The following is a 19219-nucleotide window of genomic DNA, read 5'->3' on the forward strand; positions in this document are numbered from 1 at the left end:
ACATGCTATGTCTTTAACATCAACCCTGCCAACCCAAGGCCACAATCCCTGAAGAAAGGTAAATCCTCCTCCTCCTTCCCTGGTCCCAACCCTGTGTCCTCAGGACCAGCGTCCAGGGTCCTGAAATCACATTCAACCCATAACTCAAAGGGTTAGGTGTTAAGGTCTGCTTTCTACATGTCCAAGCACAGCAACAGAAAGTGATGAGGGGCTTCCGTGGTGGTGCAGTGGTTGAGAATCCACCTGCCAATGCAGGGGACATGGGTTCGAGCACTGGTTCGGGAAGATCCCACATGCCGCAGAGCAACTAAGCCTGTGTGCCACAACTACTGAGCCTGTGCTCTAGAGCTCATGAGCCACAACTACTGAAGCCCACACACCTAGAGCCCATGCTCCGCAGCAAAGAGAAGCCACTGCAGTGAGAAGCCCGAGCACCACGACAAAGAGTAGACCCCACTCACAGCAGCTGAAAAGAAAGCCCACACGCAACAAAGACCCAATACAGCCTAAAAACTAATAAATTTTTTAAAAAAGTGCTGAGATGCCTCAGTTTGGCCAGGAGTGTCCTCATTATTTATTTTTGGCTGCGTTGGGTCTTCATTGCTGCGCTCGGGCTTCCCCTAGTTGTGGCGAGCAGGGGCTACTCTTTGTCACGGTGCGCGGGCTTCTCATTGCGGTGGCCTCTCGTTGCGGAGCATGGGCTCTAGGCGTGCGGGTTTCATTCGTTGTGGCTCACGGGCTTCAGTAGTTGTGTTAGATATTATGACGAAGATGTTATTAGATGTTGTACCTATGTAAGCCTGTGAAATCTTCAATTTTATTATTGAGGATTATTATTATGATAACTCTATTATCCTCATTTCACAAACAGGAAAACAAAGCAAACAGAGGCTGAGAGAACTTAAGTAACTTGCTAAGCATCACACAGTGAGTAAGTGGAGAAGCTGAGCTTTGAGCTGATGTCTGTCCAAAGCTCTCCCTTACTTTTTTGCACAAAAGCAGAGACAAATCATGAGATGTTGGGATTGCTTCCTAAATTGCCCTAGACTCAGTCATTACAGCACTTTTCCAGTGGGCCTTCCACTCTCTCCAGCGTGGAGCCCAGGGTTACCCTCGTTGCTGCTGACCTAAACAGCCCAGGCTCCCTCACCCCCTAAGTCACTTCCAGGCACAGGGTCCTTCTGCAAAACTGGATTATCACCTGTATCCTTAAGCTTTTGAGGCCCCACGAGGACCCAAGAGATACTGCAGAGCTGTGCTCTCCTGCCCCATGCTCCACACCGGGCCCTCCATGCTCCTCCCAGACCTAGGATTCAATGCTCGACTCTCCAGCACATTCCCTCTTCTCAGAAAGTTCTCAGACCTTCTCCATCCTTCTCAAGTCCCTGGTTAAATCCAACCACTTTGTGCAGAGCCTCCTCCTGCCTGCCCAAATGGGAAAGTTGAAGATGCTAGGGGAGCGGGTGGCCTCTCCCCTTCCTGCTCACCACATCCCTGGTCCTCACCTCCCTCCCTCAGAACTGAGAGGCAGAAGCACCTGGCCTTCTTTAGGCCTGTGAGCACCTCTGTGGCCTTGGATGCCCGCTCTGGGCTGGCTGGGCTTTGGCGCCCCCTCACCCCCGCCTCTCTGACGGTGCTCCCTCTGCCTTCTCACCCAGCTTCTCCTCGGGGCCCTGGGCTTTTGTCTACATTCCCCCATCCCTTCCATGCGTACTGTATCAGACCCTGCCTCAGGCCAAGTTACTGGCACATTCGCATTTGGGAATTCAGTTTGCAGAATCACAAATGAGGGGCACAAAAGTTTCTCTGCCAGCTCTGGCCCACCACCCTTGGTCTCTGGCTGGTGAAACAGTCTTATCACACCCTTGGGCCAGGCCCACTTATGTCTGTTGTCTTGAGGGACTTCAGCCAGCAGGAGCTGGGAATAGGGGTCGGCCTTTATGTGAAGACTGGGGCCCAGGGGCTTGGGACTGCTTTCCCCCACGACCTATTCTTGCTCCACTTTCCCCTTTCTCCATCTTACGGACTCCCTCCCCTGACTCGCAGACCCTGGGCTTCAAATGGGGGTGGGTTGGGGGCCTCTCGTAGGTACAGACCCGCCCTTCCTCCCCACGCGAAATGTGGAGCCAAGGCTGCGGCAGCCTGCAGACTTCCGGGTGGGAGGACGATTGGGAGGACGCTGGAGGGGTTCCCGCGCTCCGTGGGTGGGAGTCGGGGCAGGGAGAGCTCAGCCCGCTAGGGGAGACCGGGGTCGAGGTCGCCTCACCGCTTCCGAGGCCTGGGCGCTCACCTTCCCGCAGGGCCCTCGCGGCGCAGGTCGTTAGGGACGCCCTGCGTCGCTAGGGGCCGGGTCCTAGACGACGGGTGCGCGTGCGCACTTGTGCAAGCCGGTCTCTGCTCTTGGAAGGCTGTTGTAGCGCGCCTTGGCCCAGGGTCGACGCAAAGAAGTGTCCGTCTGAGGCGCTGTGTGGGGCCGTCAAGCGGGCAGTGGGAACCCTGGCGGTGCGGCACGCTTTGTGCGTCTTGGGGACATGTTTAGGAACGGGTGGGCTTTTGAGGGGGATGATGGGGAGTGGGGGATGGCGGCAGGGCTCCTGGACCGCTACAGTGCTCTTTCTTCTGGGAGCCTTTTGTGTGGAAATGGAGGTGGGCATGACGAATGGAAAGAGGGTCTCGGAAAAGCATCAGCAGCCAGTCTTTTCTGGAAGAGGAGAAGGGTGGAAGGGCACCTGTAGGCGTCCCTGAACTCCCCTGAGGCCCCCCGGTTGACTCCAGGCCCTGCAGGGGAGCAGTGGGCTGCTGCATCCCTGCAGAGGTACCCTTGGCCTTTCTTCAGGGTGTCAGCAAGACTGAAGAGTGGCACCAGGCAGGAAGGCCCAGGCCTCCACGGTGCTCCCTCCCACAGCCCCAAGCCTGACACCAGGAATGACCAACTTCATGGGGGCTGGTTAGTTAGAAAAGGAAGTGGGAAGTTTCACTGGAGACAGAGCTTAGCTTTCATTTCAGCTCTGCTGATTAGTAGTTGGTTACCCTGGACAGGTTAGCACCTTAGAAGTTAACTCATTAATAAAATGCACACCCCCCAACTCCTCACCTTGGTGTCCACAGGTAAAGAGACAGATCTTTGCTGAGCGCCACTGAACAGCGGCCACTGCTGCAGTTGCCACAATCCCAAGGGAAAGCCTTGCAACTCCTCAGGGCTGCAAGCAGCCAGGGTCCAAGAATTCAGATTCCTTTCAAGCCCTCATCAGTGATTTACCAACGAATCACTGGTGCCTCACTTAGAATAAGAAATCATGCAGGAAATGTTGTCAGGAGGGCCTGCTCTGCTCTAATAATTTTGACTAAATGGCCACAGAACTTCGCAGCCAGGGAGCCTCTGACTTGGAGATGGGTCCCCTGAGGTCCCTTCTTTCATCCAGCGACAGAGGTCTGCGAACAGACGTGGAGCCCCCGTGTCTGGCTTGGTCCTGGGTGGATTCATTTTGGTAGGGGGGGAGGGCTGCGCTCCATCCCGGCTTCCTCCTGCTCTGAGCCGCAATTTCAGCTTCAGCTTCAGCTCAGGCTCGGGGCAGGTGCTGTGCAACCTGTTCTAAGAGTAGGCTTGCTCTGGCTGCGCTCCCTTCTGGCCCCAAGGCCTGCCACCTGCCTGTTCACTACCCACTCAGGCACCTGCGCTGGCTCTTCCCCTGGAGGTCCACGTGGCTCACACCCTCCCCCGGATGCCACCCCCACCCTTCCACTCCCCGGTTCCGCGCTCTCTGCAGACCTCATCCCCGTCTGACACCCTCTTCTTTCTCTTCGTTGCTGTTTCCCCACTGGAAGCAAACTCCACACGGGCAGGAAGTCTGGTTGGTTCTTGCCACATTCTCAGCAACTGACCAGTACCTGTTAGCTCATTTTATCAACAAATCACCAGAGACTTCATTAAAATGAGAAGTTGTTGTTAATGGAATAAGTGACACCAGAGAGGATGTACCTGGCTCTCATGTCTTTTATGTGACAGTGAATGGATCTTGGTGGCCAGGGAGGCCTTGGTGGGCGCCCAGAACAGGCTGGCACACGGGGCCTCTTCAAGCACTCGTGGCGACGAGGAGAGCTCTGATCTGGATGCAGGGTGGCCTTTCAGCCCAGTGTGAGGGGTCAGACTAGTCATGGGGCACCCATTCCAGGCTGCTGGGAGGAGAAAGCCTGCTCTTTTTTAGGCAGAAGAACCTTCTGGAGCTTCCTATCCGCTGTGAAATACTTTTTAATGAACAATCACAGACGGGACAGCCATGTCTTCACATTCAACTAGCAGGGCCTTTTGCCAGGCCCACTTCTGCCTCCCCCAGCCCACATCTTCTTGTGTCCACTCAGAGCCCAGCCCAGGGCGGTCCTCCTCGGCTCAGCTGCTTGGCCTCCAGGCTCTAGTCCTCTGTTTACCTTCCGGGGAGGTTCTGCTCGCTCCTTCAGGGCTCCAGGCACTGGCCTGTCTGTTGTCTCTTTAGTCTCTGTGAGTCCCTGAGTGAGCCTGGATCAGAGCTTGTTGAGGGCATAGGCTCGGGCTGTACTGAGGGCAGCGTCCAGGTCAGCAGTGCTTCCGGTGCCCTGGGCCACCACTCGAGAGCCCCAGGCCTTGCCCCCCATGTGGCTGCACACAGCCAGCGCCCAGGCCTCTGCGGTGAAGGCTGGCGTGGCACTCTGGGGACAGAAACAGAAGGGGCAGTGATGCAGAGCAGCCCTCCCTGCCACCATCCACTCAATGTACCTTTGAGAGTGGAGTCATGGCGCTGAGAACCCTCTCCCGAGCCGGACACATGGTGGGGGTAATCAGGCGAGGAGACAGGAGAGGGACGGGCTGGGAATGAGTGGAGGTTGATGAATGGCTGCTACCTGTTCGCAAGAAATGTGCAGCCTGGAGGTGGCGTGGTGGGGGAGGGGGTGGGTTAGGGAGAAGGAGGTGGTCCTATCCCCACCCTGGGGTATCTGCAGAGATGGCCTCTACCCAGCTGTGGCTCCCTCATGTGGGAGGAATAAAAGGTGTGGAATCAGAGAGCTGGACCAGGAGATGGGTGGGGTGGGAGCTGCCCTCCCTCTTTCGTTACCTGGGCCACCTGACAGGCACACAGCACCTGCCCCAGAGGCTGGGGGCTGAGTAGCAGCACAGACGTGCTGGGCGCCTGCTTACACAGCTGCCGGACCACCTTCACCAGCACCTGCACAAGGGAGGGGAGATGGCGACCTCACAGCTCCCCGCACTCCCAGCTTCCTCCCTGCCAGGACTTTCCCCTCCCCAGACCCTGGGGCCATCCCCAATCGCAACACTTACTGAGAGGGACTCAGCGTAAACTGTGTCCACAATCAGGGGCCCCTCTGAGTGCTGCTGTAGCAGCTCCTGGGTTTTCTGTGTAGCCTGTGAGGCAGGAAGGACAGCACGGGGGTCGGGCTGGGAGGCAATCAGCCCCCAGTTCTGAACTGAGCCCCAGTCCAGAAATCCCCTCCCACGGCCCCCTTCCCCCAGCAAGGGTGCAGGGGTTCTGCCTAGAATGGCCTCCTTCTTTTGGGTCCCCCCTGTGTCCTTCCTCTCCCCCCTCACCTCCTCCCTTTCATCATAGCTCCAGGCCCCTACAAATAGGTCGCTGAAGGTGAAAGGACTAAGGCTGGAGCACAGATGGATGAGAGGGGGTGGAGGGGGGAGGATCCACGGTCAAGGAGCAGTTAGGGCTGAGTGGCGCCATCAAGTCAGCTTCCTGGAGGGAGAGTCTGAGCCAGACCTGGGAGTCGGGGGAGAGGCCCAGTTTGGCAGAGAGCGAAGTGGGGAAATGGCCTGACGATGGCACTCAGCTGGCAGGAGAGGGGGGAGCTGCCACCCCCCCACCCCCCTGCCAGGCTTTGAGGCTTCTCAGCGTGCGTGCTAGAGCATCTCTGACCCTTGCTGGGTGTGCCTGGCATCTGCCCCCCTGGGTGCAGATGGACCTCCTCTTACCTGCCCCATTTCCAGTTTCCGGACGGCAGTGTTGGCACGCCGCCGTAGCGCCTTCAGTGTGGCCTGAAGCTCCCGCCGCTGCCACTGGGGCATCACGGCAGTGTCCACGGCCTATGGTCAGAAGCAGTACAACAATTCCTGCCCTCCCTGAGCCACGGTCTCTGAGGCAGGGACCACCAGCAAGGCCAGGGAAGAGACCACACCCACCACATCCCACCCTGCAGACAACCGACAAATATCTGGGCCAGCTGAAGTCTAACAGGAATGCTGGGGAGAGACGGGCAGGGTCCAGGAATGCATGGGGAAGGGAACATAGCCAGGAGAGGGAGGGGACAGCTCCACGCTGGGGGTGGCCCTCACATCAGTGAGTCGTCCCATCTCCTTGGACAGCCGCTGAGCCTCCACCACATCCCGGCTGCCCTGACTCAGCCGCGCTGCGGCTGCTTCTACCTCCTGGGCCAGGCTCTGGCCCACCTCTCGGGCCTGCAGGGAGGGAACCGGATAGTCAGGACTGCTTGGCTTACCTTCCCTCTCCAAGACAGGCACTCTCAACCCGTTGCTGGGCAGGACCAAGTTAGAAACACTGAACAATCAGGACCCATCAAGGTACCAAATAATCACACAGGTGCCAGCTGCCAGCAGCTGGTAGGGCCATCCTGGTGCTCAGGTATGAACGCTGGTTCTGCTGCTGGGCATCCCCCGGCCTGAGAGCATCTGCTGTGTGTTCTCTGACCCCCATCCACACCCAGAAGCCTCCCAGGCTCTGCTGGCGTGCTGACCTGCTGGGCCTGCTCCCCAGTGATGGCCAGCAGGCGGGTGGTGCCCTTGGCGAGCTGGCGCTCCCCGATGATGACCAGGTCCCCTATAGCCCCTGTGCGTAGCAGGTGCCTGTGGGCAGAGGGAGGGAGGAGGAAGCCATGGTGACGACGGGAGAGAAGAGAGCAGCCTGAGCTCCAAACCAGGGGCTGGTGGCTCCAAAGACCAGGGAAGGGAGGAGGTCCAGGGCCCCAGGCCAGAGCAGGCAGAGAGGAGTGACTCACGTCCCACAGCACAGCTCCACAGAAGTCTGCAGTGCGGCCTGGGAGGCTGGGTTCAGCGCCTGGGCCACAGGCACACCCACAGACACCACCCGCACAGGGTCTGGGTATACCTGACAGTGAGAGGGCACAGGTCTGTTAAGGGACCTGAGGGGAGGGGAGGGTGGGGGGGCGGGCAGGCAACCTCCACCCCGTGGGCTCCCCCAGCACACCTCATCCAGAGAGCGCAGGCCGGGGACATGGGCAGTGCGTGCCAGGGCCACCTCCTCCATGTACACGGCCTCATCCTGCCCCACGGCCTTCTGCACAGTGCCCTCCACTGCCCGGAGCTGCTCTGGGGTCAATGGGGCCTGGGGGCGTTGGGGGGAAACAGACAGACCAACAGGCAGTCAGCCCCATGCCTGGGAGTGATGCATGAAGAAGCAGTCGGTGTTCACTGAACTACCCCCAGGTTCTAGAACAGGGGTTAGGACATAACATGTGCTCAATACACATTTGTAGAGATGACAATTCTTTTCTTTAGAAAGCTACCTGGGGGTTGGGCCTATCGGAAGCTGCAGGCCTTTCACTAGGCACTGGAAGTTGATGAAGAGACAGAAAATGGAGGCTCTGGACTCAGGGAGCTTACAACAAGGGTCAGCCAGTGGAAGAGAAATACAGGATGGGGGAGACGCAGGAGCAAGGAGTAATCAGGTGGAACGAGATTTAGTCAGTGAGCACTTCCCAGAGGATTTGAGCCAGAGGTACAAGGAGACAGGATGGCAGTAAAGGGAGAGGGCAGCTCAGCCTGAGCAAGAATGGCCTGGGTGACAGCAGGGACAAGGAAGCTGGGTGGCTGGAGGTGAAGGGATGGCTCCACACACTGGCTAGCCTAACCCTCACTGGTGCAGGAGGAGCCTGATGGGAAGCCCCCCGCCCAACGCCCTCCAGTGACTGAACGAGAGGCAGCCCAGGCCCCCTTACTGGCCAAACTCCCACACTACCAGACTCCCTCTAAGCCCGTTGCCTCACTTGAAGGCTGCCCCTCTGTGCTCTGCTCACCTGCGTGGCCACGTCGAAGCGCAGCCACTCAGGATTGAGATGGGACCCTCGCTGCTCTGTGCCAGGGCCCAGGGCCTGCCGCAGCGCCCAGTTTAGTAGGTGGACAGCTGTGTGCTTCTCCATGCAGCTCAGACGCCAGGCCTGAAACACTTTTGTCACCCAGGGTCCTGGGTGTAGGTGGGGATGGGGAGAGAAAAGGGGCTGCAGGACGTCACGAACAGCAGGGGTGGGGTCCTCACCTCATCCACGTGCAGCTGTACCTGGTCCCCCACCTTTAGGCACTCAGGGGCTGCCACCTCATGCAGGATGAAGCCTCCGCAGACCTGCGCCCGAGCCACTGGGAACAGCACGTCCTGGGGGAGGGCAGGGCCAAGGCACTGAGTGCTTGCAGCCTCTCCCTCCCCTTGGTTCCCTTCTGGCTCAGGTCTGCCTCCTGCAGGAGGCTTTGTGTGTGAGGGGGGGCTGGGGGGGCTCACCTGCAGTCCCACCCGCACCAGGTAGCCTCGGTCGGAAGCCTGACCTCCCTGTTCGGCGTAGAAGTTGGTTTTGTCCAGGAGGAGGCCACAGCGTTGGCCTCCCCCCACGGAAGCCACGGCTGTTCCGTCCTCTGTATACAGCTGGAGCACCTGAGCCTCACAGGTGCCGAACTCTGCCAGGGCCAAGAATGGTTATCAGAGCTAGGCAGGGGCTTGGGATGCAGGAGGTGGGTCTGTGCCTTCCTTGAAGTCAACAGGCACAGGGCTGGGGGGGCACTTCCAGCTGGGGCCCCCAGAGAACCCCGGTGGCTACCCCGGGGAAGGCACAGGCCTGGTAGCTGGTCTCTGATGTCCTTCCCAATCACGGTCAGGCAAGCCCGTGGCCACCCACCTCAGTCTAGGCTCTCACCATAACCGCCACTGGGTCGCAGGGAGTAGTTGTACTTGGGGCTGTCGTCGGTTGGGGGCACCCCTTGGCGCTGTAGCTCCCCCAGCGCGTGGACGTCCAGCCGCAGTCCCTGCTCCTGAACTGGCTCGGCCTGCTGTGCTCGGTGCTGCAGGACAGGCGTGTGTGCACGGAAGGGGTGCACGGAGAGTGCAATGGGACTTGAGTCTCCGGAGAGCCCTGTCCCTGCCACACAGTTGTGTGAACACTGCACCCCCTCTGGAATAAGCCCTCAGGCTGGGCTGGCTGCTAGAGATCCTGGGCTGGCTCGTGAACCACCCTCGTGTGGGGGTCTCAGGACCAGGCCTCCCTCACCCACTGCTGCCCCCGACGGCCCCTATCTAGGACCTTGTGCTGACCTCTCCCCTTCTGCTACTCTGTGTGGCCCACTGAACTAGTGTTCCCCTCCATGGACTGTGGGCGGGGCCTGAGTGAGGGGACAGACCCTAACCTCAGACTCCTGTTTCCCTCAATAGCTGCAGCTCCTCCCACAAGAACTCAGGGCTGGGGAAGGGGCCAACGTGTCCCAGCAGAGCCCTGTGTGGGAGTGCCCCAGCCTGTACCTGGGCCTCCTCCTGAGCCAGCCGCTCCAGTCCAGCAGAGTCCAGCTGCACCCCTTTCTCCTCCAGCATCAGTTTCACCAGGTCCAGGGGGAGCCCCAGGTTCCCAGACAGTGACAAGGACCAGGCCACTTCGGCTATGAGAAAGGAAGACGAGGGACGGAATGGGTGTTGAGGGAGGAGGGGCAGGATGGAGGGAGGGAGAAGAAGTGAGGGAGTAGTAAGGGCCAGGGCTTTTCTGACCACACAGAAGCCACTGGGTGCCAAGCACAAGTGCCCCCTCCCCACACCGGGCAGGCCCAGGAGAGGGGTCACCTTCAGGCCCCAAAGCCAGAGCTGGGGGTAGCCCAGGGTCCTCCCTTGGCATATGTGATTTCAAAGGAGGTGAGAAGCTCATTCTCGGCATGAAGCCAGCCTTGGAAAGCAGAGACCAGAGGCAGGGCCAGCTGGGCAGCACGTAAGTGAGGAGAAGCAGGGACGTGCTGGAGAGAGAGTATGGGGAGAGGGACGTGGGGGAGGAGGCGGGATGTGAGGCCTGGGCCTGGCTCGCCTAAGTGGGTCCCTCACACCTCGGCCAGGTGCCCTGCTCACCAGGGAACACATCGGAAGGCCCCAGGCGCCTCATGGTCCGCTCGATGATCCGCCGACCCTGCTGCAGGGAGGCCAGGAAGGCCGCCTCATCCTCTGACACCAGGCTGGCTATCTGAATGGGGGCAGGGCAGGGCTGGAGCTGGGTCTCCTGAGAGGGAGCCCCTCCGTCCCCCATCCAAATCCAGTACCTGGGCTGAGTTCCTCTGCAGTTCTGGATAGGCACCTCCCTGGGGGCGGCAGACAGGGCTGAGGAGGTGTCAAAAGCAACCAGCCCACTCTGCACCTCCACCCTGGGCCTCCCTGGGGACACCTGCCGTGGAGACTCAGAGAGGCTGATGGACGGGGGAGGGATCCAAATGGGGAACCAGTTTCTCTGGGGGGAGGGGCACTGATACGGGTAGAAGGGGGTCCCGAGGTCAAAGCCTCAGCAGCCTGGGCCGGAAGGCCTCCTGAAGGCTCCCTGCTGTTTGTAAGCCCACTGACAGGACGCTGGGCTGGACATTTAGGGTGGGGAACCCAGGCCGGGGCACTGTATGGGCTCAGCGACAGGCTCCCTGAGACCTCAGGGACGTCCAGGGAAGTGAGGAAGCTCTGCCCTTACCAGTGTCTCCACCACTACAGGCACCAGGCTGCCCAGGAAGCCAGGTGGTGCCCGCAACAACTCTGTAGAGAACCGCACGGCTCGACGGAGGAGCCGACGAAGTACCAGCCTAGAAGGATTCAGAGCCCAGATGAGCCCCCAGCAGCCCCTGGTCAGCAGGGAGGGGAGAGCGGAGGGCAAGGTCCAGAGTGTGTGTTTGCTTCCCCCTCCTCCTGCCATCTCAACCCGACCCACCTCTCCATCTCCTCCCTCCTCTCCCCTGCAACCCCCAGCAGCCCCTGCCCCTGCTGTAACCCTTCCAGACTCACGGTGCACCAGACATCCCAGGAGAGACGCCATCGGCGATGCAGATGCTGAGCGTGCGGATGTGGTCAGCCACCACACGGTACGCTGTGTCTGTGTGCCCCTCGTCTGCTGCCCCGACCCGGCCCGAGTAAGGGGGTGCCCCGCAACCCTGGGAAGCAGGAGAGGAGACATGGCTGCCGGCCCTGCCTGCCCTGGCCCAGGAGGGACACTCTCCATCACTCCTGGAGCATCTGCCCTCACCCCTAAAGCTGACCGCATCTGGAATGGCCTGGGCCAGAGAAGCTTCAAAGGTGAAAGAGCGCCAGTCCCTGCCTCCTGGGGCCCACATTCAGCACAGACAAGGAGCACAGCTGTGATCATTTACTGAATTTCTATTATCAGAACCGGGTGGGTACTTGAATGATATGGTGTCTAATCCCTAAAACTTCCTGTTCTGGGAGTTGTTAAAGTGGAAAGTGGAAAGTGGAGAAGAAAAACAAAACAAAACAAAGACTAGACCAAAAAAAAGTGGAAAAAATAAAAACAAACAAAAAAAGAGGAAAGTGAGACTCAGAGGAGCTAAGTTCTACAAGGGCACACAATTGAAGAGCAGATCCGAGATTTGAACCAGGACCGTCCCACCCAGGTGCTCTTCATTCCCCACACCTGCCTCTACAGCCTCTATGGGCGCAGGGAAGGAGTGTGTGAGCTGTGAATACATGAAGCTGTGCCCCAAAGCAGAGTGCTTGGTTCATCCAGCTCCAAACCTGTCTCTTCCCCAAGCTTCCCCCTCTCAATAAACAGTCCTGCCATTCACCACATTACTCAAGTCAAAAACTCGGGAGCCAGGCTTGACTTTCTTTCCTCTCCCCATCCAATCCATCAGTGGGGCCTTTTGTGTCTACCTCCATGAGATCTCTCAAATCAACCTACTTTTCTCCACTTCCACTGCTACCAACCTAAGCCATACCCTATTATCTTTCCTCAACTATGAAATAGGCTCCCAACTGGTTTCTCAGCTTCTGCTCTGGTCTCCTTCCAGCCTATCCTTCACACGGCAACAGGAGTGGCCTTTTAAAAGTGTCAGTTAGATCATGCCCCTCCTGCCTTGTAGCCCATCTCACCACATTTAGAATAAAAGACTCACTTTGGACTTCAAGGCCCCACAAGATCTGACTCCTGCCTTCCTCTCTGTGGTAGACTGTTTGCAAAACTGGCCACAGTCCTTCCCTTTCCTGTGTGCATGCCACTTTGCAGCGTGACTTTACAGGTGCTTCCTATCAAGGAATAGAATTTATTTCTCCATCCCTTGGATCTGGGCTAGACTTGTGACTTGCTTTGGCCAACAGAATGTGGTGGAAATGACACTGCTCTGAGCCCAGGCCTCAAGAGGCCTCATGTGCTTCCACTCTCCTTCTTGGAACCTTGCCAAGCTCTCATGTGAACAGGCCCGAGCTACCCTGCTGGATGATAAACATACAACCCGGTCATCGCCACAGCCCTAAACTGACAGCCAGCCAACTCCCAGAAGTAGAGCTGCCTAGCAGCTGACCACAGATGTATGAGTGAGCTCATACAGGACCAAGAGTGACGCGGCTGAGCCCAGCCTACATTGCTTGTCCACAGTCTCGTACGCTATATAAATGGTTGCTGCTTTCAGCCACAAAATGTTAGGTGGTTTATTATACAGCAAGAGCGAACCCACACACACTCCAACTGTATCCCACGGGATTCTACTTTAGCTGGCTGGCCACTTTTTGTTCCTTTCCTGCACCAGGGCCTTGGTATTTGCTGTTGCCTCCGCCTGGAATGAGTTTCCTGTGGCTGATTCTTCTTTCAGGTTTCAGCTCAGAGATATCTCCTTGGTGAGCCTTCCCCAAACATGTCATCTAAGATTCTTCTCTACCCCCGTCCCCTGCCAATTACTCACCCAGGTTTACTGCCTATTCACAATCTGTAAACTGCTATCTTGTTCTTTTTTTCTTTTTTTTTTTTTTCGCGGTACGCGGGCCTCTCCTGTTGCGGAGCACAGGCTCCGGACGCGCAGGCTCAGCGGCCATGGCTCACGGGCCCAGCTGCTCCGTGGCATGTGGGATCTTTCCAAACCGGGGCACGAACCCGTGCTCCCTGCAACAGCAGGCGGACTCTCAACCACTGCGCCACCAGGGAAGCCCTATCTTGTTCTTTAATACATTTATTTATTACCTATTTCTTAGGCTAGAATGTAATCTCCATGATCTCTTTTCTCTTTACTGCTGTATCTCCTGAACCAAGCACAAAGATTTCACACAAAGTAGGCACTCAACACATATTTTTTGAACAAATGAAGGAAGGAAGGAGTTAGGAGGAACATCAGGTAGTAAATATGAATCGGAGCCTCACGTCTGACACCTTTGTATCCTTGGCTGGTCACTGTCCCCACAGGCAAGAAAATATTCTGAGTTCTCAACAAAGATGGAAAGCAATGGCAGTGAGCACTGGTGAGAGCAGGTCAGAGGGGCTTCTAGAAGGGAAGAAGTGGGCTCACCTGGTGTATGGCATTGAGCAGTGGGGAAAAGAGGTCGGTGTCGTAGGTGGAGCGTCTGCCTTGCAACACGGCCAGCAGCCTTTCCAGGCCCATTCCCGTGTCCACGTGCCGCTGGGGCAGGGGCTGCAGGCTTCCATCTTTCTCTCTGGCCAGGAAGGGTATGCAAGGTGAGGCCCCCCACAGGATTACAGGTATGAAGCAGACGCTCAAGTGGCATAAAGGGATGGGGGAGGGTCCTGGGGGGCTGACAATGGGAGGAACCAGAGGGCAGTATCATCCCCCCACCCCCACCCCCAAAAGCAGACGACGACGGCTTTGGGTCCCGTCCTTTCTCATAAAGAGTGATCTCCACCTTCACCCTCTGCTTGGGCCCTTGCCTGGACCCAGGCCTCCCCTTTCTGGGACACAATTCTTTGCTTTAGAAAGAGACATGTCAAGGCTGGTAGAAAATCTTAAGAGATCATCAAGTTCAACTCCATCATATAAGAGAGCAGAGTCTGGAGAGCAGCAGTGACTAGTTTCAGCTGTTATGGGCAAAGACGAGGATCTGAAAAGTGTTTAGAAATATGCCTGGCACATTGTAAATGCCGTTTAAGTGTTTGTTTTTATAAAAAATGGATGAAAGTGTCCTGACTGCTGCCTTTTTCACTTCCAGTCAGGGAATTCCCTCCTGCTCTCGCACCCCATTACCTGTTGTGCTGCATGAAGACCAGATTCCAAAGCTCCACCAGCTGGGGGGCTCCCACCCCACCAGCCAGGTCATAGTGGATCTCAGTACAGGGCCCACAAGGGCCAGTATCCCCCATCTCCCAGAAGTTCTCCTGTGGTCCAAAGGAGAGCATGCGGCTGGCAGGCACCCTGGGAAGGAAGCCAGACGGGTGGTGGGGAGACAAAGGCAGAACCTGGGACCCCCTCTGCCAGGAGAACCCTTCCATTACGCTCAGCAGGAGGAGGAACAGGGCTGACCCTACAGTATCCCAGGATATGCCGAGACTCTCTGGTAGTCTCTATTTTCCAGTCCTCTTGTGCTCCAGGAGTGGACATAAGTGGGGGTGGACTCACCCTAACTTACGCCAGATGTCCCTGCTCTCCAGGTCCGGGCCCAGCCCAGCCTTGGGGTCACCACCAAAGTAGGAGACCCAGAGCCTGTCCTCAGGGATCCCATAGACCTGAGTCAGCAGTTCCCAGGCCATGCTGCAAGCCTCCTCCTGCAGTGCAAACCCATTGGGAAGAGGAAAATGGGTGAGAAGAAGGCCCCACTGAAGTTCCAATCAAGCCACATGAGTTCAGCCCTCAGCTTAAGACAAAACCATTTCCACTGCCCACGTTGTTTCCAGAACAAGCCATGACTATTTCTAATTCTGAGTTTTTCCTGCATAGAAAGCTTCCTCCCTCTTCTGAATCCTACATTCTTTCAAGCCCCACCTTCTCCATGAAATCCTCTATCCACCCTAGCCTGGGATGATTTTTAACTCCTGCACTTTAGTATTGCTGTCTCACCATTTATTCATACAATAATTATTGACCAGCCATTAGACAGGAGGCATAGTCCTGGCCCTCAAGGAGTTTACAACCCAATCAGGGAAACGAGACACATTCCTATTATAAGTGTTCATCTAGCACTTTGCCTCTGTGTCTGGTCTGAAGCCCTCCCTAAGCAGACTCTAAGAGCGGAGACAGGACTAACCTTGACCCCTTTCTTGGCTGACCACTGACCCTTTCCTAACCCCAGGGCTTCCTGGAGACTCACCTTAAAATATACCCCCCGAAAGGCCCAATTGCCAAGCATCTCAAAGAAGGTGTGATGGGAAAGGTCTCGGCCCACATCCTCCAGGTCGCTGTGGCGTCCTCCAGCCCTCACACATTTCTGGCTGTTCGCCACACGTCGGAAGCCTGCCATCTCGCTTCGTGGATCCACAGTGCCCAGGAAGATTGGCTTGAACTGGAAACAGATGAAGGGCGAGAGAGATATCCCAGACCCTCAGCAGAAGGGAAACGTGGAGGGTGTGGAGAGAAATGGTAGTTCAGAGTGAAGGCTGACCGTGCCCCTGAGAGGCCAGGGGGGCAGATTGGGAGCGTGGGGGCGCCCATCTCTGGTGTGTCTGGGCAGACAAGGGGTAAATAAATCATGAAACAGAGACTCTGCTAGTAAAACAAGCAAGGTAAAAGGAGGAGGAATGTGTTGGTGGCTGGAAATAGAGCAAGTCTAGAGAGGGTAAGTGGTGCTCAAAGTCAAAAGCTTAGAGAACCCAGTCTAGCACGTAGCATGTGCTCAACATCTATTTTAAGGAATGACTTGCCTTTACTTAAAGAACTAATAAATGAAGCCAGACTTCCCCCACGGGACTCCACACCCGCCATTCCTGGACCTAAAACTCAACCTCAACTCAGAAGTTGCCCGGTGGAGCCCTCTCCAAGCCCTAATTTGCGCCCCAATCTCGAAGCCTAACCACACACAGCCCTCTTTCCGCCGAAAGCTAGGAGCTCCGCCCTTCGCTTCTTTTGCCCAATCCCGCAACGCCTTTCTCTCAGGAACAAGTCACAAACTCCGCCCGCATCAGCGTGGCTCAGTCCCTACCTGGTTCATGCCCGCGTTGACGAAAAGCAAGCTGGGGTCGCCGCGGGGCCTCACGGAAGCGGACGGCACCAGGCGGTGGCCATGGCGGTCCCGAAAGAAGCTCAGGAAGGCGTCCCGCACGGCCGCGGCCTGGGTTGGAGGGGCCTCGGATGAGAGCGCCCGACGGCTGGGGCGCCGCCATTGCGGCGTCCTTCGAACGGCCCGCCGAAGCCGCCCGGCTGCAGCTGCCACCGACACCGCCATCTTAACTCGGGGCAATGACTTCACGGGGTCAAAGGGCAGTGCGGGATAGAAGGTAACTTGAGAAGGAGACCAGGCGTTTCCTACAGCGACTCCTGGCTACAGGAGGAGTCAAAGCAGCTTCTGCCTCCGCGTGGAGGTGATTGGGAAGGAGGCGCCTGCCAGAGTCCCTCTAACACAAGCGGCCTGGAACACAGTAGGCCCTTAATTCATTTGGCATTCAACAAATATTCATTGAGAGATAACTGTGTGCCAGGCATTATTTTAGGCGCTTAAGGTCCATTAGTAACAAAACTGACAGGGAATTCCCTGGTGGTCCAGTGGTTAGGATTGTGGAGCTTTCACTGCTGGGGCGGGGTTGGATCCCTGGTGGGGAAACTAAGATCCCGAAAGCCACAGGGCACAGACCAAAAAAAAAAAAAAAAAAGAAAAATTGACAAAAATCCCTGCTCTCCAGAAATATATATTATAGCAGTGATAATTGTGTTTAATTTTTTCATTTACATGTTACTTTTATTTTTCTTTATTTTTTATTGAAGTATAGTTGATTTACAGTGTTGTGTTAATTACTGCTGTACAGCAAAGTGACTCAGTTATACATATGTATACATTCTTTTTCATATTCTTTTCCATTATGGTTTATCACAGGATACTGAATATAGTTCCCTGTGCTATACAGTAGGACCTTGTTGTTTATACAGTTATGTTTATTAATTTTGCAAGGTTACAAATACAGTTGCAGTGAAAAGGTGTGGATTCAACTCTGTGTCGTGTATGTATACGTTTGTGTGTGTGTGTGTGTTTCCAGGCTGAGGGAAAAAGGCAGAGATGGCCAAGGGAGGTGATATCAGCATTCATTCAAGAGTCATTCAACTAATATTTATTGATAACTACTATGTGTCAGACAGTGTGCTGTGTACTTCCTGGTTCTTTTTGCCCTTGGCATTGGAAATGGCCATTTTGTTCTTAGGGAGTGAAGCAGGCCCTTTGGAGCAGGAGTTTAGCGAAGACAGAAGCCAAGCAGCATCTGTTCCATTATTAATTGCTTAATAACATTTGGTCTTTTAATGTGCCTGGGGATTAGAGAGACTCCAGGCCATCAGGGCAGGTCGAAGCTGTTAGATGATTGCTGAAGAGATTTCTCTCCTCTCTCTCTCTCTCTCTCTCTCTCTCTCTCTCTCTCTCTCTCTCTCAGAGCCTCCCAATGCCCTAGGGTTTTGTGTGTTTTGCTTTAGGGTAAGAGAGACACCTGTTCCACCTCCCTTTCTGTCTTACTCTCCATGGTAACAGCTGTGACCATGAGGCCAACACAAGCATTTGTGGGTGGAGCCAGATTCTTCACGGGCTTCTCTTGATACCCTCTGCTCTTGGTGTGGGAAATTAAGCAGGTAGAGAAGAGAATTTGATAAGGTTAAAGCCCAATAGGGGCAGCAGAGCTGAGGTCAGTGTGATCACCTCTAAGGCTTCAGCCATCCAGCTGAGCTCTTTTGGCCACCATTCTTTGTGAGTTATGTTTTTCAGGGACTTTGAAGACAGTTTCCTTGGGAAATGTGTAGTCTTTTTTTGGACTTGAGTTTCTATAGTGATAATGAATTCTCGACTTTGTATTCTGACAGAACCCATGGCATCTATCCTGTGATCCTCTGTTTCTTCCCTTGCCCACGTAGATTAAAGGTGTTGTTTTGAAAGTGTTTTGCCTGTTGGTTTTTCCAGTATTTTTGGAACAGGAACCTAAAGCCAGATGGGGATTTCTGTGAGATTCATGATCTCGAGACAAGACTGTGGAATTCTTCCCCAAATTGAGATGGGAGTGTTTTGCTAGAGAAATCTAGTAATGTCCTCTACCGAGTAATGTCCTCTACCCAGTACGTCACCTTTTTTTCTCCTTCAGATTTTGCCCAGAAAGTCTTTGCATTATAGTAGGAACTCCATGTTTTTAGACTATTGTGGATCTAGAGTGGAGCCATGGATTTTTTCTTTCCAAACAGCTTTAATGAAATATGATTCACATACCATACAATTCACCCACTTAAAGTGCACAATTCAAATGGCTTTTAGTACATTCACAGAGTTGTTATCTAACTTTTAGAATATTGAGATCATTTTCATCACCTCCAAAAGAAACCCCATACCCTTTAGCTGTTAACCCCCAATTCCCGCATCCCTCCCAGCCCTAGGCAATCACTAATTACTTTCTATCTCTAAAGATTTGCCTATTCTGAACATTTCATATAAATTGAATCATACAATATATGGTCCTATGTGACTGGCTCCTTTCACTTAGCATAATGTTTTCAAGGCTTATCCATGTTGTAGTACGTACCATGGATTTTTAGAAATGGGTATTTTGGGTTGTTTTCTGTTTGAAGAACGTTTTTCCCCCCCATCTTGTTATTTTGTCCTTGCCATTAAAAATGATTTTTTTTTTTGGAATGTGGTGTCCTCTGGTGAGTCAGTCTCTTCTTTTTGATATTCCCCAGTGAAGCAAAGTGGTTCTTCTAGGATTGGGATGTGCTTATTCTGATTTGCCACTGTCATCTGATGAGGAAGTTAAATTTAAGGTCTGCAGTTTCCCAAGATGGATGAATATGGAGACAACTCACCAGAGTGGGAAGTTACTGACCTCAGAACTTCTCTTAGGAGTTCTCGTATGTCTTAATAATAATAGAAATTTCGTTTGGGGGTTTAAAATGGAAATGGCGTCTGTCTCCTGGGAGCTGTTCAGCAAGGTTTGGGTACTGCCTTCCCTGGGCTGGAATTGCCCTTATGTTGCTGTCTGACTTACTTATCTTGGCAAGCCCAAGGAGCCCATTCTTTGAGCCTTCTCTTTCCACATTATTCATAAGAAGTAATGCCTTTACACTGGGAAT

The 19219-nt window shown here is 55.0% G+C and overlaps 2 protein-coding genes across 9 annotated transcripts in view; one reads left to right on the forward strand and one right to left on the reverse strand.

Annotated features, from left to right (window-relative positions):
• Positions 1-4231: 4231 nt before the first annotated feature.
• AARS2 (alanyl-tRNA synthetase 2, mitochondrial) lies at positions 4232-16367 on the reverse strand. Of its 7 annotated transcripts, none has more exons than XM_060163011.1 (22): positions 16110-16367; positions 15282-15473; positions 14594-14739; positions 14222-14389; positions 13532-13676; positions 11028-11173; positions 10720-10828; positions 10307-10345; positions 10119-10230; positions 9531-9664; positions 8932-9076; positions 8523-8695; positions 8286-8399; positions 8047-8187; positions 7218-7355; positions 7009-7118; positions 6748-6856; positions 6329-6451; positions 5969-6079; positions 5312-5395; positions 5088-5198; positions 4232-4683 (listed from the first exon to the last, which is right to left on the reverse strand). In XM_060163011.1, the coding sequence occupies exons 1-22, from the start codon at positions 16350-16352 to the stop codon at positions 4519-4521; spliced, it is 2958 nt and encodes a 985-aa protein (XP_060018994.1). In that variant the 5' UTR covers positions 16353-16367; the 3' UTR covers positions 4232-4518. The 7 variants fall into 7 exon arrangements, 5 of the variants coding, with proteins under 5 accessions (XP_060018994.1, XP_060018996.1, XP_060018995.1 ...); XM_060163013.1 differs by having other exon boundaries at positions 15282-15633; positions 16110-16233; XM_060163012.1 differs by lacking the exon at positions 5312-5395.
• Positions 16136-19219, forward strand: part of SPATS1 (spermatogenesis associated serine rich 1) — a 51816-nt gene continuing 48732 nt past the window's right edge. For both annotated transcript variants that reach the window (XM_060163016.1, XM_060163017.1), the window contains exon 1: positions 16136-16404. In XM_060163016.1, coding sequence (XP_060018999.1) covers positions 16367-16404 — 38 coding nt within the window. In that variant the 5' untranslated portion in view covers positions 16136-16366. The remainder of the gene's footprint in view (positions 16405-19219) is intronic.

Source organism: Lagenorhynchus albirostris, chromosome 10 (genome assembly GCF_949774975.1).
Source record: "Lagenorhynchus albirostris chromosome 10, mLagAlb1.1, whole genome shotgun sequence".
Classification (NCBI taxonomy): domain Eukaryota; kingdom Metazoa; phylum Chordata; class Mammalia; order Artiodactyla; family Delphinidae; genus Lagenorhynchus; species Lagenorhynchus albirostris.